The sequence below is a fragment of the Lytechinus pictus genome, chromosome 6 (genome assembly GCF_037042905.1).
Source record: "Lytechinus pictus isolate F3 Inbred chromosome 6, Lp3.0, whole genome shotgun sequence".
In the NCBI taxonomy this organism is placed as follows: Eukaryota; Metazoa; Echinodermata; class Echinoidea; order Temnopleuroida; family Toxopneustidae; genus Lytechinus; species Lytechinus pictus.
This window is the reverse complement of record NC_087250.1, coordinates 17084494-17106247: the sequence shown is the minus strand read 5'-3', so window position 1 is coordinate 17106247 and position 21754 is coordinate 17084494. Positions and strand designations below refer to the sequence as shown.

General features: G+C 35.7%; 1 protein-coding gene across 4 annotated transcripts; it reads left to right on the top strand.

The window, feature by feature from the left end:
* The first annotated feature begins 2862 nt into the window (after window positions 1-2862).
* LOC129263741 (protein YIPF3-like) lies at window positions 2863-21076 on the top strand. 4 transcript variants are annotated; one of them, XM_054901647.2, is made up of 10 exons: window positions 2863-2933; window positions 5296-5484; window positions 6463-6569; window positions 6924-6969; window positions 7355-7447; window positions 8997-9128; window positions 11275-11394; window positions 12565-12688; window positions 16669-16855; window positions 17300-19554. In XM_054901647.2, exons 1-9 carry the CDS (start codon window positions 2895-2897, stop codon window positions 16818-16820), a joined length of 1002 nt encoding a protein of 333 aa, XP_054757622.2. In that variant the 5' UTR covers window positions 2863-2894; the 3' UTR covers window positions 16821-16855; window positions 17300-19554. The 4 variants fall into 4 exon arrangements, 3 of the variants coding, with proteins under 3 accessions (XP_054757622.2, XP_063957142.1, XP_063957141.1); XM_064101072.1 differs by lacking the exon at window positions 16669-16855 and adding an exon at window positions 14813-14849 and having other exon boundaries at window positions 17300-19328; XR_010293915.1 differs by lacking the exons at window positions 16669-16855; window positions 17300-19554 and adding an exon at window positions 14122-14849 and having other exon boundaries at window positions 12565-13725.
* Window positions 21077-21754: the final 678 nt, after the last annotated feature.

The window sequence follows — 21754 nt, the reverse complement described above, 5'->3', positions numbered from 1 at the left end:
TGAGACTTAAAACTTGACATCCCACAGAAAATGTTACCTAACTGCATAATTTTTACTGGTTACTCACATTACATGATGGTTACTCACGTTACAAAGTTACTCACGTTACAGTTTTTCTTCATCATTTTTATAAAAAATTGTACTTTGTAATGATTTTGTTAGTCATCACTGTGTCAAAGATTGTTTGAAGGAAGAGAATTTAAAATCCCACCAATTAACTGTGAAGAATTTTTCTCTCAGAAAACAAAGTCAGTTTTTTCGGTTACTCACGTTACATCACCTGAGCAAGTTGCAATATTCATTTTTGAATGAGTACTACAAATTTACTTGAAAAGCTGTTGTGTATTTTAGGTAATTTGACTCTTCTAAACTTCAGAAATATATAAAGTGGTATGTTGTTGCAATAACAAAATGGTAATAAGGCATATTTCATTTTTCACTATTTTTCTTGTATTTTGGTACAGAATGGAAGACACAACTTTTGACCATTTTTTTCCAAAGTATGCATATGAAAATAAACTTTTTATTTCTTGTTCCTGAAACTATCAAGCATGAAGGACTTAAAGTATTAAAAAAATCAAGAAAATATTGAATTTGAATTTTTAAGCTCATGTCCATCAACCTGTGGAATTGCCCATATATATATATATATATATATATATATATATATATATATATATATATATATATATATATATATATATATATATATATATATATATATATACAGTGGCGTACATGGCATATTTCGTCAGGGGGGCAAGCGACAAGGATGAGTAAGGTGGGGGGGGGGGGGGAGATAGTAGGCATGGACGTATAAAGGCAAAACAATTTCAAGGGGGGGGGGCTGATAATCATTGCCCAAATACCAACTTCACAGTTTTTAATTTTCGAGCGAGCGAAGAGAGCGAAATTTTTTTTCAATTATTATTTGGCATTTTTACATGATGTGAAACGTGCAGAAATTATAAATTCGGTCATGAAATTACCAATACACGAGGATATTTGGGCACCTCGCAGTCCTCGTTGTCCTGCATTTTGCAGCCCACCCCCCATACACGTTTAGATGTGTAGCTCTGGCAGTGGCACTAAAGGTGGGAAAGGTTACCCAGGGGTGCCCAATAAAACAGTCTCGATCCTGCTACTACTGATATTTGCTATCGGGTGATTGCACTTTATTGTCGAAATTAATTCCTTTTTTGTATATCATTCCAGAAATGAAATGTATTGGATCGTGATCGATATATTTCTAATCAAGTGGTAGTTGCAATGATTATATTATACTTATACTATTATACTATTATATAATACTTCTTTTATTCCTCTTCAAAGGTGTTTACATATAATTATGTTCCCAATTCTGCTCATTTGGAGACGTTATAAAAGAGGTATTTGACATTGAAATCAATTAAAAATAATAATATAAAAAACTAATAATTGCGAGCGCGAAGTGCGAGCTGAATTTTTTCTTAAAAAATGAACCTAAAACGATACATTTTGTGCACTTAATTATGAATAGAATGGGTATCTTCCTTAATCAATTATGCAATCGCGAAGCGCGAGCTAAAAATTTTGATATTCCTAACTGGACACTAGACATTTTAAGCAGTTACAGGATGGGTTTCTAAACAGTCGGGCGGGCGCGAAGCGCGAGCTAAAACTTTTGATACTCCGACTTAAGAACTGGACATTCTAAGGACTTTTAGTAGCCATGAACAAAGTTGTTTCTAACTGAATAATTAATTGATGCGAGCGCGAAGAGCGAGCTGAAAATTTGAGATATTCCCCCCTGAAAAGTGGACATTCTAACAATTAATTGGTGTGAGCGCGAAGCGCGAGCTAAATTTTTTTTTATATTTCGACCCGAAAACTTTACATTCTGAGCACTTCATTTAATTATGGACAGGATGGAATTTTATGCGAGTGCGAATTAAGCTCGAGCTGAAATTTTTGATATTCCGGCCTAAGAACTTGATATTCTAAGCAATTTTTGTAACCGTGAACACATTGGTTTCTAATGATATATTTTTGATATTTTTTATTTTTATATTCCGACCTGAAAACCGGACATTCTAAGCACTTCATTTAACTATGAACAGGATGGATATATTTGAACAGTTATATTTGAGCACGAAGCGCGAGCTGAAATTTTTTATATTCCGGCTCTTAGGCCTACTAATCAATTGACGCCTGAAAACTAGACATTTATCTTAAGTAACCAACTTAGAAATTTATGCGAGCGCTACGCGCGAAATTTGCATTGTTATAATTATGTTACCTAAAAGTTGTTCTCTAACTTTTTCCTGTCCCTGGACTGGTCAGCCCAGTCCGTCCTCACTATCGGTACAGAGAGCTCTAAAGGTCGCATTGCGTAAAAATCACAATTTACCGATAAAAGTGTACAGTAATTTAATTGACATTTACCGACAAAGCTGGTGGAACTAAAAAACCGAATCAGTTGGAGCAGCCCCGTGTGCCCGACAGTTTATAATTTTTTTTCCGACAGTCTGCAGTCCAGTTTTTGTTTTCCCCTTTCTCTTCAACTCTTTCTTCTTTTTCCCCTTTCCCCTTTTTCTCTCTTTCCTTTTTCCTCTTTTCTTTTTTCTTTCCCTTTTTTCGCTTTTTTTTTCCTTGTGACTCGTCAGGGGGGGGGGGGGGGAGGGCAGTCTGCCCCCCTGCCCCCCTTATGTACGCTAGAGTATATATATATATATATGTATGTATACGCCTTCTATTCAGACAGTCCAGGCAGTCTTACGAAGATCTTTTCTATTTAAAAAAAAATTAAAAATGAATTGGAATTGTTATTTTTATAGCGCAATGAATATTGTTCATGACATTTCATCAAAGTCGTATGACGCCCTCTACGTTATTTAACATGAAAAACTGCCACCATGGCGAGTTCCGAGTGGTACGCAAAAAATGACGAAATGGTAAGAAAAATGCTTTATAATTAATTTTTGGGGGTATTTATCCATCATTTCCACAATACTAATGTAATCCACGATTGGTGTGTTTTACATTTCTATCATGTTGGGAATGATTGATGATAAGATGATTGATTGTGTGGTGGAAATGCGCTAGCTAGCAGCCGATTATTGTGACTGTTTAGTGTTGTGGATGCGTGTTGTTGTGCGGAATCCGACAGATCTTCTCCCCGGACCCACCCGCTGCGTGCTGCGCTGAGCTGGGACACATTCGTAGATCTACATTCTAACGTTAGTTCTAACGTTACATCGATTTTATTTAGCGCTTGACTTTAATTGAAGCCGTCTCTGTAAAAACTAAGAGGCTAAGCAAAATTTTAGTCTAATTAAAAAAAATGTATGAAATTATTGTCAACGTCCAGTCAAAAATTTAATAACCGCTGTCCGCTGATATAAACAACTAAGTTAGTATTTAGTTAGGCCCTAATTTCCCTAAATAAGACTAAAATATGAGTATGACTATATAGTCTAGATCCACTGCCACGTAGCATAGAGGCTCCTGGAGAGTAAAAATCAGTCTACTATACGTAGGCTTACTCCCCATGGAGCCTGGAATTGCTTCCCATACGGCTACACATACCGGTACCGTCCCAAAACCTGAAAGTTTGAAACTTTCGCCCCCGAGATTTCTACTTTCCCTCTAAAAGATCTAGCCCTAAATCATGTACATGGGGTACACCTTCATTTCTGACATTTCTACGATATTGATTTTCATTTTTAAACAAGATTTCATAAAAAAATGAGAAAAATGTTAAGATGGGAAGAGCTTACGGCCTTGTTTACGTCGCCATCTTGATTTCTTTGTCTTTCGCTTGGCGAAAGACATAGAAATCAAGATGGCGACGTAATTGTCCTGGTTTATGAGGATTTGTCCTGGTTTATGAGGATATATCCTTGTTTTCTTGGACAATCTCAATTTTTGGAACAGTGCCTCTACTGCCTATTGTCTATTAAAGGCAGGATTCAGACCCTTGCCTTTATGAAAAAGCATTTCTTAAAGGGGAATCCAGCCTTGGCCATAAAATGTTGCGTTGGGAAGGAGAAAAATAAATTAAACAGAATGGTGAAAGTTTGAAAGAAATCGGACAAGCAATAAGAAAGTTATAGCTGCTTTAAAATTGAGATCACTAATACTATGTAGATTTCAAATTGGCCACTGGGTAAGTAAATTATGACAAGGGGCATGCAAGGACAACTTTCCCATAGGCCATGTACTTTATTATCAGGGATTTGTGGTTTTCTCCTAAGTACCCATCCCCCTGGGGCAGTAATCTAAATATAACCCAGGAAGTATATTGTTTTATGTCCTCATGAAAGCAAAATATAATTTTATAATTTGAAATAAAACTTTTGGGAAAAATGACATTTTAGCCATAATATGTATTGGAGTACATGGAAGAGTAGTTCTTGCCTTACATCACTATGACATCCCATATGCGGCCAATTTGAAGTCTCCATGGGTATAGTGATTACCAATATTTACAACTTTTAAAAATTCATAACTTTCTTGTTGTTTGTCCAATATTGTTCAAACTTTCACCTATTAACTTGTCTGATTTTTCTTTTCCTTATAAAAACAAGTTTTTGTTTGGGTTGGATTCCCCTTTAAATTAGCACACGTTTGATACAAATTTTCAAAAAATATTTTAACATTGATTCTAATTGAATTTTAGATCTAGACTTTAATTGCTAAAAATTTATATTTATGCTGGCAAAAAAAAAAAATTGATTAGGCCTTTTTATGATCAGTGTTGTAACTTATCGCTACAGTGGATGGCAGTGGTCGGGCCCAACCGGCACCGAAGATTTCTGACCACCATTCATCCTGAAAAACACTGCTCCCGTCCACCACTAATTCCAAATGGAAAGTGTATAAAATGAACTATTCGAAAAGAGGAAATTGACCTGCATTCATTTCTATCTTTAATCTTGTTTTATTTGTTCATTTACAAAGATTTGCAAATTAATGTCAGATAGTTATTACATTGATGTTCCTTCACTCATGGCTTAAAGACTGCCAACTCAGCCTAAAAAAAAAAATCGTGACCACCACTAAAATGGGTCTCGATAGAACACTGTTTATGTTTCAAGTTTTCAAGTTTTTATTGTTATAATTACACACATTGTCATTGAAATGATCATCGTCATCATCACCTTGACCGTCCTCATCATGTCAAGCATTTTTGCGATGGTTATGAGGGTTGTTAATGAAAATATGTCATTATTTTTAGTGAATAATTTTTTAAGTGAATATATATCAACCAATCACCTTTTGCAGAAAGTCTTTAAAATGTTTTTTCTTCTACAGAACGCATCAGCTGTGATTGATCTCTCTGATGCCAATTACCTTGAGAAGGATAATGAAGCCACGCCCTCGTTGGTACAGCAACCACCCGAACTGACCAATGGTGAAGCTGATCAGCACGGAGATAGCCAATCAGCAAAGCCGTCGGAAGCAACCTTCATGGATGCAATGAAGAGCCAGATGGCAGATTCGGTATAATTGTCTTAATTTCTTGTTCCACCCCATAAAGTAACTCAATCATGTCTTCTATTGACGTTAAACAAACATGCTAAAGATGGAACTAATCTCTGTGAGCTATCAAATTCTATTTATGATGTTTAAAGAAATGATAGAATATAACTTAAATAAGGAATTTACTCACATTCAAATATAACAAATAACAACTGAAACTCTCAGGCTGACATTCTGCTTATTTTTGTATGTTCCTCTGAAAAATTTAAATCAGTTATTGGCTTTGTCACAAAAAAGAGAAGAAATACACCATACAATCATTTCCTACTTCCGATTGTCATGGATTAAAATTTGGAAAGAAATGCCATTCCATACTTGTTCATGCTATGTATACAACATGTAGGAAAAAATAATTATAAATATCTTTGGAACATGTCACACTATAGATTTTGTTCTGTTTCATATTTTTAATGCAGTGAAGTAGACATTTTTTAGAATACAAAATGCCTTCCAGGTGTAAGATGCTATTTGAATCTAAAAAGCAAAATTTAAGACTGGACTCGGTTCTATATGTGCCTCAATTTGTGTTGATACCTAATTTGTGCAAAAACCTGCACAAAGCCTTTCCAAATTCAAATTTTTTAAACTGAGTTGATTTATTATTTAGGTTTACTAGTTCGTGTTTTGTCAATTATGTGAAATTCTTGTACGTTGTTATAATGACAAAATGTGTTCCTCTCTTTCTCTCTTTTCCCCTCCCCCTTATGTCTTGTTCCCTCCTTGCCTCCCCTTTCTCTCCTCTCCCCATCCATACCCATTCTCTTCATCTCTGTCATTAAATCTCTCCCACCTTCTGTCTTGATCCCTCGTTCTTTTCATCCTCTCTCTTTCTCACCTCCCTCTTCTCTCCCTTCCGCACCCCTTCCCATTACTCTCATCTCTCTCTCTCTCCCCTTTTCTCGATCTCCTCTCGCCCCTCTTATTAATGACCTGATCCAGGTCTGGCAAGCTAGTCGTCAGCAAGCCCGGAAGGCGTTTGACATTTATGGCAACATAGATATCCTCCGACCATACTTTGATGTTGAACCCAAGGTTGTAGTAGCAAGGTAATAGGGCCAAGAGCCTGTAACAATGGGCTATTACATACTGTAGCATATCAAAATTGTTGAATGCAAAAAGTGTCATTTTGGCATGCAGAATTAAAATCAGCCCTCTTTCAGGAAATACCTTCCCTGATGCTGTACTCATAAGCTAATCATGGTCATGATGATGTTAGTAGGAATAATAATAATTAATGCAAATACTATAATACTAGCTATGATAATAATGATTGTGATGATGATCATGATAATATCAGTGATAGTATTTATAATTAATATCATAATGATAGTAAAAACAACATCATTGATCTAATGTTCATGAAAATTTCACAATTTCTTTTCTTTGTTGCCAATTTGCAGGCTACTATTTTCGTTCGTTCCAAGGAAGCTAACTGGGAATCCACAGGTAAGGTGAATCTGTCATCATTCTAGATATTAGAACAATTTCTTCCTGAGTATTGTGGGATTTTCTTAGAATCAAGCTCTAGTAAGTTTTGCACCACTTAAAACATACAGTATATGCAGAGCGTCCAAGTAATATATTTTCCAGCTTTTAATATCGTAGTGACTGTTTTATCTTGTTGCTTTTGAAGACGATCGTAGCACACTTGTCAAAACTTTGAGTTCGGGTGTTCTTTTCAGGACCAACAATTTCCCAGGAAAGAATACATAGTGTACGTTATATTATTAGTGTATTTTAGATTGCCTGAATTGTCCTACATAAAAGTAAGATGATTTTGGATGTAATAATTCAAACTCTTTATTGTTTTTATCATTATTTTTTTTTGCAGAAAGTAGTTGGTGAACTGTATGGCCCTCTTATGGTAGTTTTCACACTGATAGCTGTCTTACTCTATGGAATGAAAGACTCCGGACACACTGTGGTATGTATCTATTCGCACTGTGATATGTATCTATTCACACTGTAGTATGTACATGTATCTGTTCACACTGTGGTATGTATAGCTGTGTGTGTGTCTCTGATAGCTGCATTACTCTATGGAATGAAAGACTCTAGACACACTTTGGTATCTATTCACACTGTAGTATGTATCTTGTTTAGTGCACACTGTGAAATCTAATCACACTTTAGTATATATCTATTCACACTTTGGTTTGTATCTATTCACGCGGTTGTATGTATCTGTTCACGATGTGATATGTATCTGTTCACACTGTGGAATATATATCTCTTCATACTTACTGTGGTATGTATCTATTCCCACTGTGATATGTATCTGTTCACACTTTGGTATGTATCTGTTCAAACTTTGGTATGTATCTATTCACAATATGGTATGTATCTATTCACACTGGTATGTATCTATGCACAATGTGGTATGTATCTATTTACAATGTGGTATCATGTATCTATTCACACTGTGGTATGCATCTATTCACAATGTGGTAAGTATCTATTCACACTGGTATGTATCTATTCACACTGGTATGTATCTTTTCACACTGTGATATGCATCTATTCATACTGTGGTATGTATCTATTCACACTGTGGTATTTTTCTATCCATACTGTGGTATGGATCTATTCACAATGTATGTATCTATTGGAAGCGCATAGAGACATTATTCATAATTGTGATATGCGCTATACAAGAACTGTTTTTTATTATTATTATTATTATTATGTATCTATTTACACTGTGGTATGTATCTTTTCACACTGTGATATGCATAGATCTATTCATATTGTGGTATTTATCTATTCACACTGGTATGTATCTATCCATACTGTGGTATGGATCTATTCACACTATTGTCTGTATCTGATCACACTGTGGTATGAACATATTCACACTCACTGTGGTATGTATCTGTTCACTCTGTGGTATGTTTCTATTCACATTGTGGTATGTATCTATTCACACTGTCGTATGTATCTTTTCACACTGTGATATGCATCTATTCATACTGTGGTATGTATCTATTCACACTGTGGTATTTATCTATCCATACTGTGGTATGGATCTTTTCACAATGTATCTATTCACAATGTGGTATGTATCTATTCACAATGTGGTATGTATCTATTTACACTGTGGTATGTATCTATTCACACTGTGGTATGTATCTATCCATACTGTGGTATGGATCTATTCACACTGTTGTCTGTATCAATCACACTGTGGTATGAACATATTCACACTCACTGTGGTATGTATCTGTTCACTCTGTGGTATGTATCTGTTCACTCTGTGGTATGTATCTATTCACACTGTTGTCTGTATCTGATCACACTGTGGTATGAACATATTCACACTCACTGTGGTATATATCTGTTCACTCTGTGGTATGTTTCTATTCATACTGTGGTATGGATATATTCACACTGTGGTATGTATCTGTTCACACTGTGATATGTATCTGTCCACAAAGCTGTGGATTAACAATATCTTTTTTGTTAATTTTTTACAGAAAGAAGGGACTTTGATGGGGTCATCAGTCGGGATCTGTTTTGGTTACTGGTTCCTGGCTTCGCTTCTCTTTTATACTGCTTCCTACATCTGTAATACATTCATCACTTTCCTGCAAGTCCTCACATTGACTGTAAGTACACATTTCTATTCTTTTACACTTCTTCCTACATCTACATTCATCACTTTCCTGCTAGTCCTCACATTGACTGTAAGTACACATTTCTATTCTTCTACACTTCTTCCTACATCTACATTCATCACTTTCCTGCTAGTCCTCACATTGACTGTAAGTACACATCTCTTCTCTTATAAACTGCTTCCTACATCCGTAATACATTCATCAATTTCCTGCAAGTCCTCACATTGACTGTCAGTACATAATGATATATGATAATAATTATTTCTAATGGGCACTTTCAAATGAATCATTACTCCAGGCGCTACATATCAAATAAACAAAAACATTGGAAATCATCAATATCATAATCATCAAACTTAACATTCATATATATGTATATATATATATCAATTATATATATATGTAAGGGAAAAATAAGTACTCTAGTATGCTTGTGTAAAAAGGTAATGTTTGACTCTTGATTGGAATGTCTTTAGTAGTCTGCAGGCACAAACCCTGATTGGAACTTTGATCAACAAGTGTGCCTCCACGCAAATACTAGCACATACAAAACTTGCTGAACGAGAGGGCCTTCAGTACACAAGGCATGAGTAGGCTGCACATTCAGACCCTTGACTCGAGTGAAGGGTTTGCCCAGCAGACTATGTCTTTAGATTGTTCAAATTCCTGAAAGTGCTTGGGAGTCTATTCCACATAACTGGGGCTACATGGCTAAAAGCCCGATCTCCATAATGCTTGGTCCGGCTACGCAAAATCACTAGATGTACACATGACAGAAAACTTCCATTTGAGAACACTTTACCCCAGTTTCCCTTTTCATCAATTCTCTTCTCCAAGTACGACAAACCCTAACTGCCCCAAGCAAGCAATTTAAGTATCAAAACACCTGTTTCTTGACGTCGGTCCGAAGATAACACAACAGCCCGGCATATATACAGTCACAGCAGGGGGCCACACATGATGGGATGCATGTGCAGCGCTGAGTGCGGTCCCTAGCTGCAAAGCATGCCGTCAATTTTATTCGCTTACTTTCGTTATTTCGAGGTCAATTTTCTTCGTTCGAAATTGAAAATTGACTAACATTGGATTACTGAATACAATATGCCTTTGAAAACGTGATTAAATATCAAATACAATAATTTCATTCCGAAGGTCCTACTACAGGCAGAGAAGTCTTACGTAATAGCAAAGCTGTTATTTATCTTTTCGTCCTTTGCTCAACGCTCATATACTGGCCTGTGGAGGTGAAATTGAGACAGCGGGGATTACCCCTGGATTACCTGGCCAAGCGCGGTTGATAAGGGCTTGGAAATGATTTTTGGGAGATCCCAAATGGAAAATGGGGTATAACACCGCAGTTTGCAATCTGAACTGCGGTCTTTCTCCAAACGGGGGTTTGACGTAATGCATGTCTATTTTTGACACTGCTTTCTACATCTGCAATACATTCATCACTTTCCCGCAAGTCCTCACATTGAACGCAAGTACATGTACACATTTCGATTCTTTACACGTCTTCCCACATTCAACACTTTCCTACAAGTCCTCACATTGACTGTTAATGCAAATATCTTTTCTTTTACACCCTTTCTTACATCTTTAATACATTTGTCAATATCCTCAAGTCCTCACATCGATTGTAAGTACTCAATAGAATGTTAATTTTGACCAGGGTAGGAATTATCTATTTCAAAGGGCTGTTTGTCTTTACGTCCTAGGTTTAATATTGAACAGTTTGATGCCATGATTCTTTTGATTTTTAAAGTTACTTTATTTACTGCACATAAGGCAGTTTGGTTAAGCTCACACTTAATGTGATATGTGCGACAAACATGTTTCTTTAACTTTTTCATAAGGTCTATAATAATAATTATAATACTGGTGATGTCTTATTGAGCACACACACCGTCCGAAGACACTCATGGCTCGAGCCCAGCAGCAGTTCCTTTGGATAAATACAAAAAACTCCAGATATGTGTGTGAACGAAGAGATCTTCAGTTACTACTAAATACAAAAAGGTACATACATATTAAATAACCCCCAAAATATAACAAATCACAGGATATATTCATGTAAAAATGATTGAAGAATCAGAGTTAATAGGGATCTTTTTCTTTGTCTCTGTTTCTCTTTCAGGGATACGCTATGTCATCATACTGCATTGTATTGTTTCTAGGTACAGCTCTTCACAGTGATTCCCATTCATTATTCTACTCCATGTGGGGTGTATTAGGAGGATTATCAGCAGCTAAAATGGTAAGATTACCCTTTTCTTAACACTTTTGAATTATTTGTATATTCTTTTGTAGCCTTTAGCGAAGGCCTTTAGGTGTCTGTTATGATGTAAATCCCAAACGCCTACCGACTGAATGATTGAATTGGTTGAATGCAGGATTGCAATCCCAGTAACATGGCCTTTAGGAACATGTCTAGGATTTCTTATGTTAATCGTTGTTTGCGACTCACGATCACTACCTGAGAGATAGCGGCCAATCAGTGATCGTATCATTCGCATCAATGAACCCTGCATGACCCTTACCACGGAAGCGAATATTCCTGGTTTTATGATGTCATCAACGCTGACGGTGTGGATTCGAATCCCAGCCATGGCGTAATTTCCTTCAGCAAGAAATTTATCTACATTGTGTTGCACTCAACCCAGGTGAGGTGAATGGGTACCCGGTAGGATTAATTCCTTGAATGCACTGAGCGCTGAAAGGCAGCTTGAGCTAAAGCCGGGGTAATAATAATAATAAACAATGCGCCTTGATAAATAAATAGAATATTTCTAGATAGATGGCGCTATATAAATGCCTATTATTATTATTAATATTATTGGCACATTGGCATGCTCAAGAATAGTTCATACATTCACGTCCCCTTAATGTTCCAAAAGGCCTCTTGACTGAAGCGCTCGCTCTCACACTCACCAGGGTCTCACAAACTCTCTTCTTCGATTGCTAGTCTCGTCTCGGTCACTACTTGACGAGGAAAATAGCCAAGTCACAAGTACTTGTCAAAAGGCTAATTCTGGTGAGGTTCATTCATTTTATCTTAAAATCATATTTTTTTTCAAAACACTGCAGTGCCCTGTGTCTTTAAATATATTAATGTCAGGGTAGGAAATCTTATTTTGGGGTGTATTTTTTGGTCTCATTCTTGCAATTGCTGAAATTTGAGGCCATTTCCTTCACTTCCATGGACTACTTTTATTTATGATGTAAAAGTATCTTATCATTCGGGTGTATGGAGCATATTGATTTTCTAAATATTCCATTTTGCATAGTTTAGGAGCGATTTGGGCAATCAAAAGTGCAGAATCGCCTGTCGCCCTGATGTATTTCCTGCACTGATTAATATGGATAACTTTGTCATCTAATGGTACAACTTTTTGAAAACAGTCCACTGCCTCTGTTTTTTGTATAGGTTATGGTTTACATTTCAAGAACGTCAGCTAAATCTCAGAAGCTAATTATAGCAGGAATCGTCGCCTCCATCCATCTGTTATTCCTCCTTTATCTCCATTTCTCTTATCATAAGATAGTTGAAGGTAAGAATGACTTATGAGTAGCTAGTGTATGATTCTTTTTATTGTGCAGTAAACTGTTTTGTTTCTGAGCTGGGGACTTGTTCCACAATGCTGTTCTTAAAGGTCAAGTCCACCCAAGAAAATGTTGATTAGAATAAACAGAGAAAATCAAACTAGCATAACTGAAAATTTCATCAAATTCGGATGTAAAATTAGAGAGTTTTGGCATTTTAAAGTTTCGCTTATTTTTCACAAAACAATGATATGCACAACTCAGTGACATGCAAATGAGTCAGTTGACGATGTCCATCACTCACTATTTCTTTTTTTTTTTTATTGTTTGAACTATACATTATTTCATTTTTTACAGATTTGACAATAAGGACCAAATTGACTGAACCATATAGTATTAAACAGTGCTAATTCCACATGTTTAGGGAGTAATTAATTGTTGTTTCACTTGAAAATTAGAATATTTCATATTTCATATGATAAAATACAAAAGAAATAGTGAGTGGATGACGTCATCAGTTTTCTCATTTGCATACTGCCGAGGATGGACATATAACTGTTTTTTTAAATTAAGCAGAACTTTAAAATGTCATAACTTTCTTATTTTACATCCGATTTTGATGAAATTTTCAGTGTTATTCTTGTTGGATTTTTCTCTCTTTATTCAAATCAACTTTTTGTTGGGATGACTTGTCCTTTAATTACAGTTATACCATAGCGACTGATAGTCTGTCATTGTTTATGGAAAAGAGAATATTTTCACATGCACGTTGCTGTTTTATAGTGCATGATTAATATTTTTCTGCAGTTAAAGGGGTACTCCAGGCTTAGAATATTTATATCTAGATTAATCGAGAAAAATTTACGGAGCAAAATGTTTCAACATTTCATCAAAATCTGATAACAAACAGCAAAGTTACTGACTTTCCAATTTCAGCAATATATTGTGAAAACAGTTATGTCATCATGAATATTCATAAGGTTGGCTGATGATGTTTACTTCCCCACATTCCCTTTTATGTGATTACATGAAATCATACTTAAAGGTAAATTCCAGTTCTGGTAACGATCTCAAAATGACTTTTTACAGAATCTAATATAATGACCACCCAAGTGTCTGTTTGTATGAATAAAAAATATGTGCCAAAGGATTCTGGAAGAAATTGTGTAATTGCTGAGAAATAAGCAAAATAAGCGCGGATTCGGTCACTTCCGTCGGGTCTTTATTCCGGCAATTATAATACACTGTCCCACGTGTGCCTATCTGTGTTGGCGATCTTCAGTGTGATCGTATTTCAGCTTAGATTTTATGATTTCACAAAGTTCAGTTTATGTAACTGTACCAGATCTAGATCCTCGATGATATACTGACAATTAAGCCTGGTTTACAGACTTTCTCATGAAATCAGTGTTTACTGCAACTACTGGCATTTCTCTTTAAGTCATCTTTTCATTCTGTGTGAATGATATGCCTCCCTTGTAATTAAATAAGTTGCAGCAATGAATAAATAATGCACTAGTTGCCATTCCAATTTTTTTTTTAGTTTGAGAAGAAAAAAAAATGGAATAAACCTTATTTCACATGAGAAAGAACAAAAGAACAAGTGGGGATATGACATCATCAGTGTGCTCATTCAATATTCTTAAGTACCTGTACTGTTTCACTGGAATATGCAAATCTTTAAAATGCCATAACTTTGCTATTCCTTGTCCAATATTTATCAAAATTTCAATGTTTTGTTTGTCTAATTTTTCTTTTCTGTTCAAATCATATTACATGTAGTTTCAGCCTGGATTACCCCTTTTAAGTTTAATACTGTGTCAATCTTGCCTTTATCTGTGAATCTGTTGGAACAAGAAGTTTCGAATTACCCCCCCCCCAGGAAAAAACAACAACAACATTCAATTATTTTGTTTTTCAAAAGAAATAGATGAACCCCTTTCATGATTTTAGAATTAAAGCGATCAAATACATGTAATGTTGTCACTTTCCCCATGTTGCTGTGTTTTCTATGCACAACAATATGCACATATGAGTTTACTAAGATGCATTTGCCATGCTTTATTCTAACCTGCCTTGCTCTTGTGCCTTATTTTGAATGTTCTATTTTATTTGCGAATCCCCATTTATAGGTGTATGATGCAGTTATGATTTGCACTGTCTTTCACGGTATGACCCTGCTATATAAGGCTCCGTCACTCCTTGGTCCTTACGATTATAGCCTGCATATGCTGATGTACCTATGGCAAGCCATTTTGTCATATTTTCTTGGTATCATGTAATTGCAGGGGCAGATCCAGGATTTTCCAAAGGGGGGGGGGGCGTTTTTCCAAGAAAAATTTTTACAAGCAAAAAAAAAACACACAAAAAAAGGTCTTCACTTTCAAAAGAGGGGTCACACTTCTGTTTTAATGGCATTTTTACATTACAAATTTTAATTTTGCTTCTCAGAAGGGGGGGGGGGCATGCCATGGGCTGGCTGTGCCCCCCCCCCCCCTTGGATCCGTCAGTGGTTAATAGCATAATAGCACAAATAAGTTTTGGCCATTATGAAATGAATTCTTGACATCTTCTGGGCTCCGTAACACAAAGCCTAACGATTGATCGTACACTTGATTTTTACAATTGATTGTACATTGTAGTCTATGCAACCAATCGTGAAAGTTTGTTATACGGTCATTGCTAAGCTTTGTGTTACGGGCTCCTGAGCATTACCTGTAGCAGCTTTTGTTGTCCGACAACTTTCCTTGATTTTGATTGGCTGAGAAGCACTGTTACAAGGATGGCTGTTGGATAAACAGGACTTGCAGTTACCATAATTCTCAGTCAAATAGCATCAAGGAAAGATTTTAGGTCTGACAGCATGCCGGATGACAGATATTGATGAAACATGGTCATGGAATTAAACTGAAATCAAGAATTATGATTGATTTCAAGAAATATGATTTAATGTTAAAATGGCTTCCCATATATGCAATGGCCTATGTTGGCTACGACGACCTGGGCTCCGTAACAAAAGCATAACGATTGATCGTACGCTTGATTTTTACGATTAATTGTACATTCATTGTAGTCAATGCAATCAATCATGAAAATTTGTTCTACGATCATTGCTAAGCTTTGTGTTATGGGCTCTTGGTGTGGCAGTCTCTTTAATACCATATCTAGTATAGCCCTGCATTCTTTGGGTACTGTATATCATACTAAAATAGGAAAGGGGAAACAATAGTATATTGATATAGTTCATTTGTGTTGTTAATAATCCATCTACTTATATATTTCTTTATTTCCTATTTCATTGTTATTATTTAGGAATTAATTCCATCATCTGGTAAAGGGGTAGGGGGAGGGGGTGGACAAAAGATGAGTATTTCAGTCATCAAGAAAAATACTTGTGAAAGACTTTAGATTTGAAAAGTGTAAGTGGTCCTTCTGTGTCCAGCTAGCATATCCTCTTTAAAAGACATTCCGCCCCCCCTCCCCTGCCATTCCAGCACTCCAGTAACAATCCTTCAATAAAAAATGTACATGCACAGAAACACTGAACTAACTTATTATTATTTGCTTCTTAACACTACCGTCATCGGAGCAACGAAATCCTAAAGAATGCAACCCAAATAAACAACAAACCATTCTTCCAAAATAGGAAACCTACATTGTATATCCATATCCCCTCTTCAAAAGAATACTTTTTTAGTGACTTCAACCTCAGTTGATGAATTGGTTTGGTTCACACAAAGCTGCTAAATCCTGTGTGCGTAGATGTGGTATATTTCTACTAACCTATACTTTTTATTTACCGTATTTTATTCTTGCATAATGTGTAATGCATGTATGCAAGGTGGTATATTTTCTAAATTTACTAACCCATGATATGCATGGTAATTTATTTCTACTAACCTATGTTACCAGTATGTATGCATGGTGATATATTTTTACTAACCAATGCTTTGCTGGTATTCTCGTGTGTGTATGTATGCATGCTCAGATCTCGCACTAGCCCTACACCGTGATGATACTGATGAAGTTGTTGCAATGGCAAAGGCTGTTGATATCATAGATGATGCACAAGGACCAGTTGATGTAGGCATTGAACCGCCTTTAAATCAGCATCCAAATCACGAAGACCCTGTTTACTGAGATACGTCAACACAGGGTCTAAAATACCGTTTTGTGTATGTAGCAGCTTACTGTACTAACACTTTAAGATCTTATGTGCATAGATACATGTACCTCAAAGTAGGATCGTAAATAATTCTTTGCAATATGTAACACTCTACTAACACTTATACTCAAATAAATCAACTAGTTTTGTTAATACATATTGCATTGTTTGCACTTCTCCTTTAGTAGATTCCATATGTGAAAACACAATGTAGGTACTGCAATCATGTCTGTATGACTGACTAACTCTAGTTTGTAAATGTAAGCCCTTGTATCTGCCAATAATTTTTTTTTAATTGAAATTTTCCAAAACTCTTCAATATAAGATTTAAGGTTAAACTCTGACTTGATAATATTGTAGTATAACCCTCGAATCTCTGATATTGAAATACAATTGTATTTGAATACATATATATTCATAATATTCCCTGTCATCTTGTCTCTTTAATTTACAGCAATCGACCGGATATGATGACTATCATTCCTCTGGAAGAATGCCCTATTCAGATGTCATCGGAATTTAGCAGGTTTAGTCTTAGAAACCTTTTGCAGCAAGTACCCTATTTTCCTGTTGTTCACAGGAATCAGTCGATGCCAGTTTTCACCACAGTTGGGAAATTGGTAGTCAATAGATTCTGATCTACATCGACAATAACCATATCTGCATATTCTTCTAATTGTAATGAAGAAACTTGATGACTGAAGGCTACCAAATTACATTATTACTTTGTTTGCAATAAGGGAAGGTCTTTAAAGTAAAATGTCATTTTATGTTTATAACCACTGGAGGTGGGGTAAAATGTTTCTGAATTAGTCGGTGACACAACATTTGCTCCTGCGACAATTCCTCATCTGAGATGTAGGGGTAGGGTTGCAATAAGGTTTTATGTTGGGGTTAGGGTTAGGTATAGGGTAGGGTATAGTGTTGGAGCATTGTGGCCCAGTGGATTAGTCTTCTGATTTTGAAACGGAGGGTTGTGGGTTCGAATCCCAGCCCTTTATCAACATTGTGCTGCACTCGATCCAGGTGAGGTGAATAGGTAGCCGGCAGGATTAATTCCTTGAATGCATGAACGCAGAAAGGCAGCTCAAGCTAAAGCTGGGGTAATAATAATAACATCGCGCCTCAGAGTTGAATATTTCTAGATAGATGGCGCTATATAAATGCCTATTATTATTATTATTATTAACCCAGGATTGAAGTTAGTCATTCCATTACTGTGTGTGGAATTTAGAGAGGAGCAATTGTCGCCGGAGCAACTGTAACGGAACCCCAAATTATATCATTTTAGTTATATAAAAAAGTATTTTGAAATTCATTTCATTTAATCTTTATAACCACTTGAAGTGGAGCAGCAGTTTTTCTATGAATAAGGTTGACTATTTCTGCCCCTGACATATTCCAGGGAGTTACTATGTATTATCTTCATTTCCTGAAAAAAGAAGAATAATGATAATAATTGTACATCCTTGATATCAGTCTCGAAATTTTCCTGACGTACATGCGGTAACCTGGAATTATAATTAAACTACTTGTTTAAATCAATGAAAATCCTACATGTATATCTGTATTCATTAGAAAAAAATATATATGAGTCATGTATCATAAATGTACATAGCATCTAGGATATGTTCCTAATATTCTAAAAAGAAAAATAAAGCTAAGTTTGTAAATAATGTAAAGTATGTATCGAAGAAACAGATGTTAGTTCATGGTTTATCAAGCTGTCAACAACCAAATCAGAGTCAGGATTAATTGTAGGTATTGGAATTACCAGTACATGTATTAAAGGGATGGTCCGAGCTGAAAATATTTATATCTAAATAAATAGAGTAAAATTTACAGAGCAAAATGCTAAAAATTTCATCAAAATCGGATAACAAATAACAAAGTTATTTAAAGATTTGCATTTTTCCGGTGAAACGGTTCTAGGCATGTCTTTATGAATATTCATTAGGTAGGCTGATAATGTCACATCTCCACTTTCCTTTTTCTAATGTTATTACATGAAATCATAAATGTTTCATTTTTTTATACATGTGTAAATGATGTGTCTCCATTATGATGAAATAAGTTGCAGCAATAAATAACTAATGCACTTAAACAGTTATCAATCCAATTGTTTTAGTTCTTGGTAATTTAAAAAAAAAAACTAATTTCCTATAATAAAATACAAAAGAACAAGTGGGGATATGACATCATCAGCCCACCTAGTGAATATTCATAAAGACATATTTCCAGCCTGGACCATCCCTTTAAAGCAAAAGTGAACTATTTTATAGGAATGATGAGTGCAATAGTTTTATTGACAGTGAAGCGTCAAAAGCACAAGGCCCTGTTAAAAAAAAAAACAACTATGATTGATCTTATCTCCTAGAATATGGAAAGCCACCGACACCATGTTTATTGCAATACTGCAACAAATAATAATTTAGATTCTAAATTTGATTCCGTTCTTAATTTAAGGACATAGATCATATACTAAAAAAAAATTTAATATTATCTTACATATCTTGAAGAGTCAGTTCTGAGTATTTCCAAGTCATGTCCTGTATTAAATCTGTATAATGTCCATATTGGTTGGCAACGATTCCTTAGATTAAAGTCCATAATGCAGGTAAAGATGAAATTGATGTTGAAACGCAGTGAATAATTACAGTCACTGTAGTGAGTTGAAATGTTCATGAAAATAAAGATGATGATGATAAACAGTTGATTTCAGCAATCCATGGGTTGAAAAATGTTCTTTAGATCAGGTTGATGATCTCGAGAACTGAGAATCCGTTTCTCAAAATAACCGCAAACAGTTAATTGATGGTGTGCAAGTAATTCCACAGAAGATAATGTTGTATTTCACATTCTAAGTGAACAAGGCTCTGACATGAAGACTGGCGTGAAACTGTTTGAGTTCTGATCTGATATGATGTCCTTGAAGAAACTGCCAGCTTATATATATATATATATATACCGGAATATAGATTTCCACTATTATGGAAGCTTCTAGTATTGTCTTTAAAAACAACATTCTCCTTCTTTCTAGAGCAGTCCCACTCTAGAAGACTCTAAAATTACCTCAGTGAAGTGAACAATGTAAACAACATAGCTAACCCTTACCGTGTTTACACTTAATCGGCATTTGAATCGGCTCGCGGTTCTGAACCGCGAGCCGATGCAGCATCGGCTTTTTCATAGCGTGTAAACGCGAGTAACTTGAATCGGCTCGCGGTTCAGAACCGGCAATTTGCACCACCAAATTAAAGTAGTAGGTTCTGAACCGCAATCCGATGCAGAATCGGCTTTTTTACTACGTGTAAACAGAAAGCCAATTCTGCACCGGCAATTTGTGCGCATTTCAATTACTTTACCATTGTGACGTAATTGTTAGCGCACTGATCCAGCGTTGTCTTTATTATGACGTATATTGTAGGTATGCGTATCATTTCAAGTTTTTGCATCGGCTCGCGGTTCTGAACCGCGAGCTGTAACAACGTGTAAACGCAATCCAAATGCCGATTCTGCATCGGCATTTGGTTCAGAACCAAATGCCGATTAATTGTAAACACGGTACCTATTGTCCTTTTTCATTGCTGGCAGCCACTATTGTAAATTACGGAAATACCAGACATTGCAGTGCCTCAATAAATATGCAAGTACATAGCAAAGCTCAACTGACATTCTGGAATATTCTTATCATGCAATGAACTTCCTTAGAGAAAAAAACTAAATCAATAAATAAACACATAATTTATCTTACAATCCTTATACTATATAACAAAAAGTTATCCAGGATTTAGTACTGTAGCTATATGTATCCCTTTTTTTCCTCCAACTTATCATTTTGAAATTTTTATGTTTGACATTTTATATGCATGTAAACAATTGGATAATGTATTTGCTAAATGAAGAATTTAGAGATTTATACTTTCTTTGATTGGGATTGCAACACTTTTGTGAAAGCAGAGCAAGCAGTCTAGTTTCATGTAAGAATCTACAACTTTAAAGACAATTCAAAATACTTTTGGCATCCCATAGTTTACGAGAATAGGGGAATTGAATAGCGGAAATGGAGGGGGGGGGGGGGGTGGGCTTTACTATTAGGGTTAAACCAAGGTTGTATACCAGGTTTTCTGACAACACTGTTCTGAATATCCACATTTACGTCTTGTATTTTTGTTCATTCTTATGTGCTAGAAACACATCATATGCATACATTAAAATGTGTTACATCTAATTTGTGGACGTTTACTTGGCATCATTGTTGTAAGAGTTGAAACTTATTCCTGAGCCCTTTCTTACAAAGAGTTAGGATTGATCCGCTCAACCTCAAGTATATGGAAACCCATCAACATATTTTTTTGTCCAGCAAATTTGCACAATGACTTTTGTAAACACAAAGAACCACACTGATTTTTTCAAGAAAACTATGAATGTATGAATATACATCATATCTAGAAAATATTTTGAGCAAACTTGTGTTTTAGATGTGATTGATTGGATCTATCGTAACTCTTCGTAAGACGGGACCCTGATGTTTTTTTTCACATAGCAAGGTTGTGATTAGGTTGGTGTAGAATTCTGTTTGTCGATGTGGTGCTAGTTCGTTCAGAGATTGTAGCAAGGTTGTGGGTTTATGACAGGATACTATTTGCTAGGTGTCAATGGTTTATGAGCCAAAGGTGTTTCATCAGGCATTCTTGCATGCAAGATTGTGTAAAGGTTTTTGACAGGGTGTTGTTTGCCCGGTGTCAATGGTTTATAAGTCAAAGGTGTTTCATCAGGCATTCTTGCATGCAAGATTGTGTAAAGGTTTTTGACAGGGTGTTGTTTGCTAGATGTCAATAGTTTATGAGCCAAAGGTGTTTCATCAGGGTGTTGTTTGCCAGGTGTCAATGGTGTTTATGTCAACTGT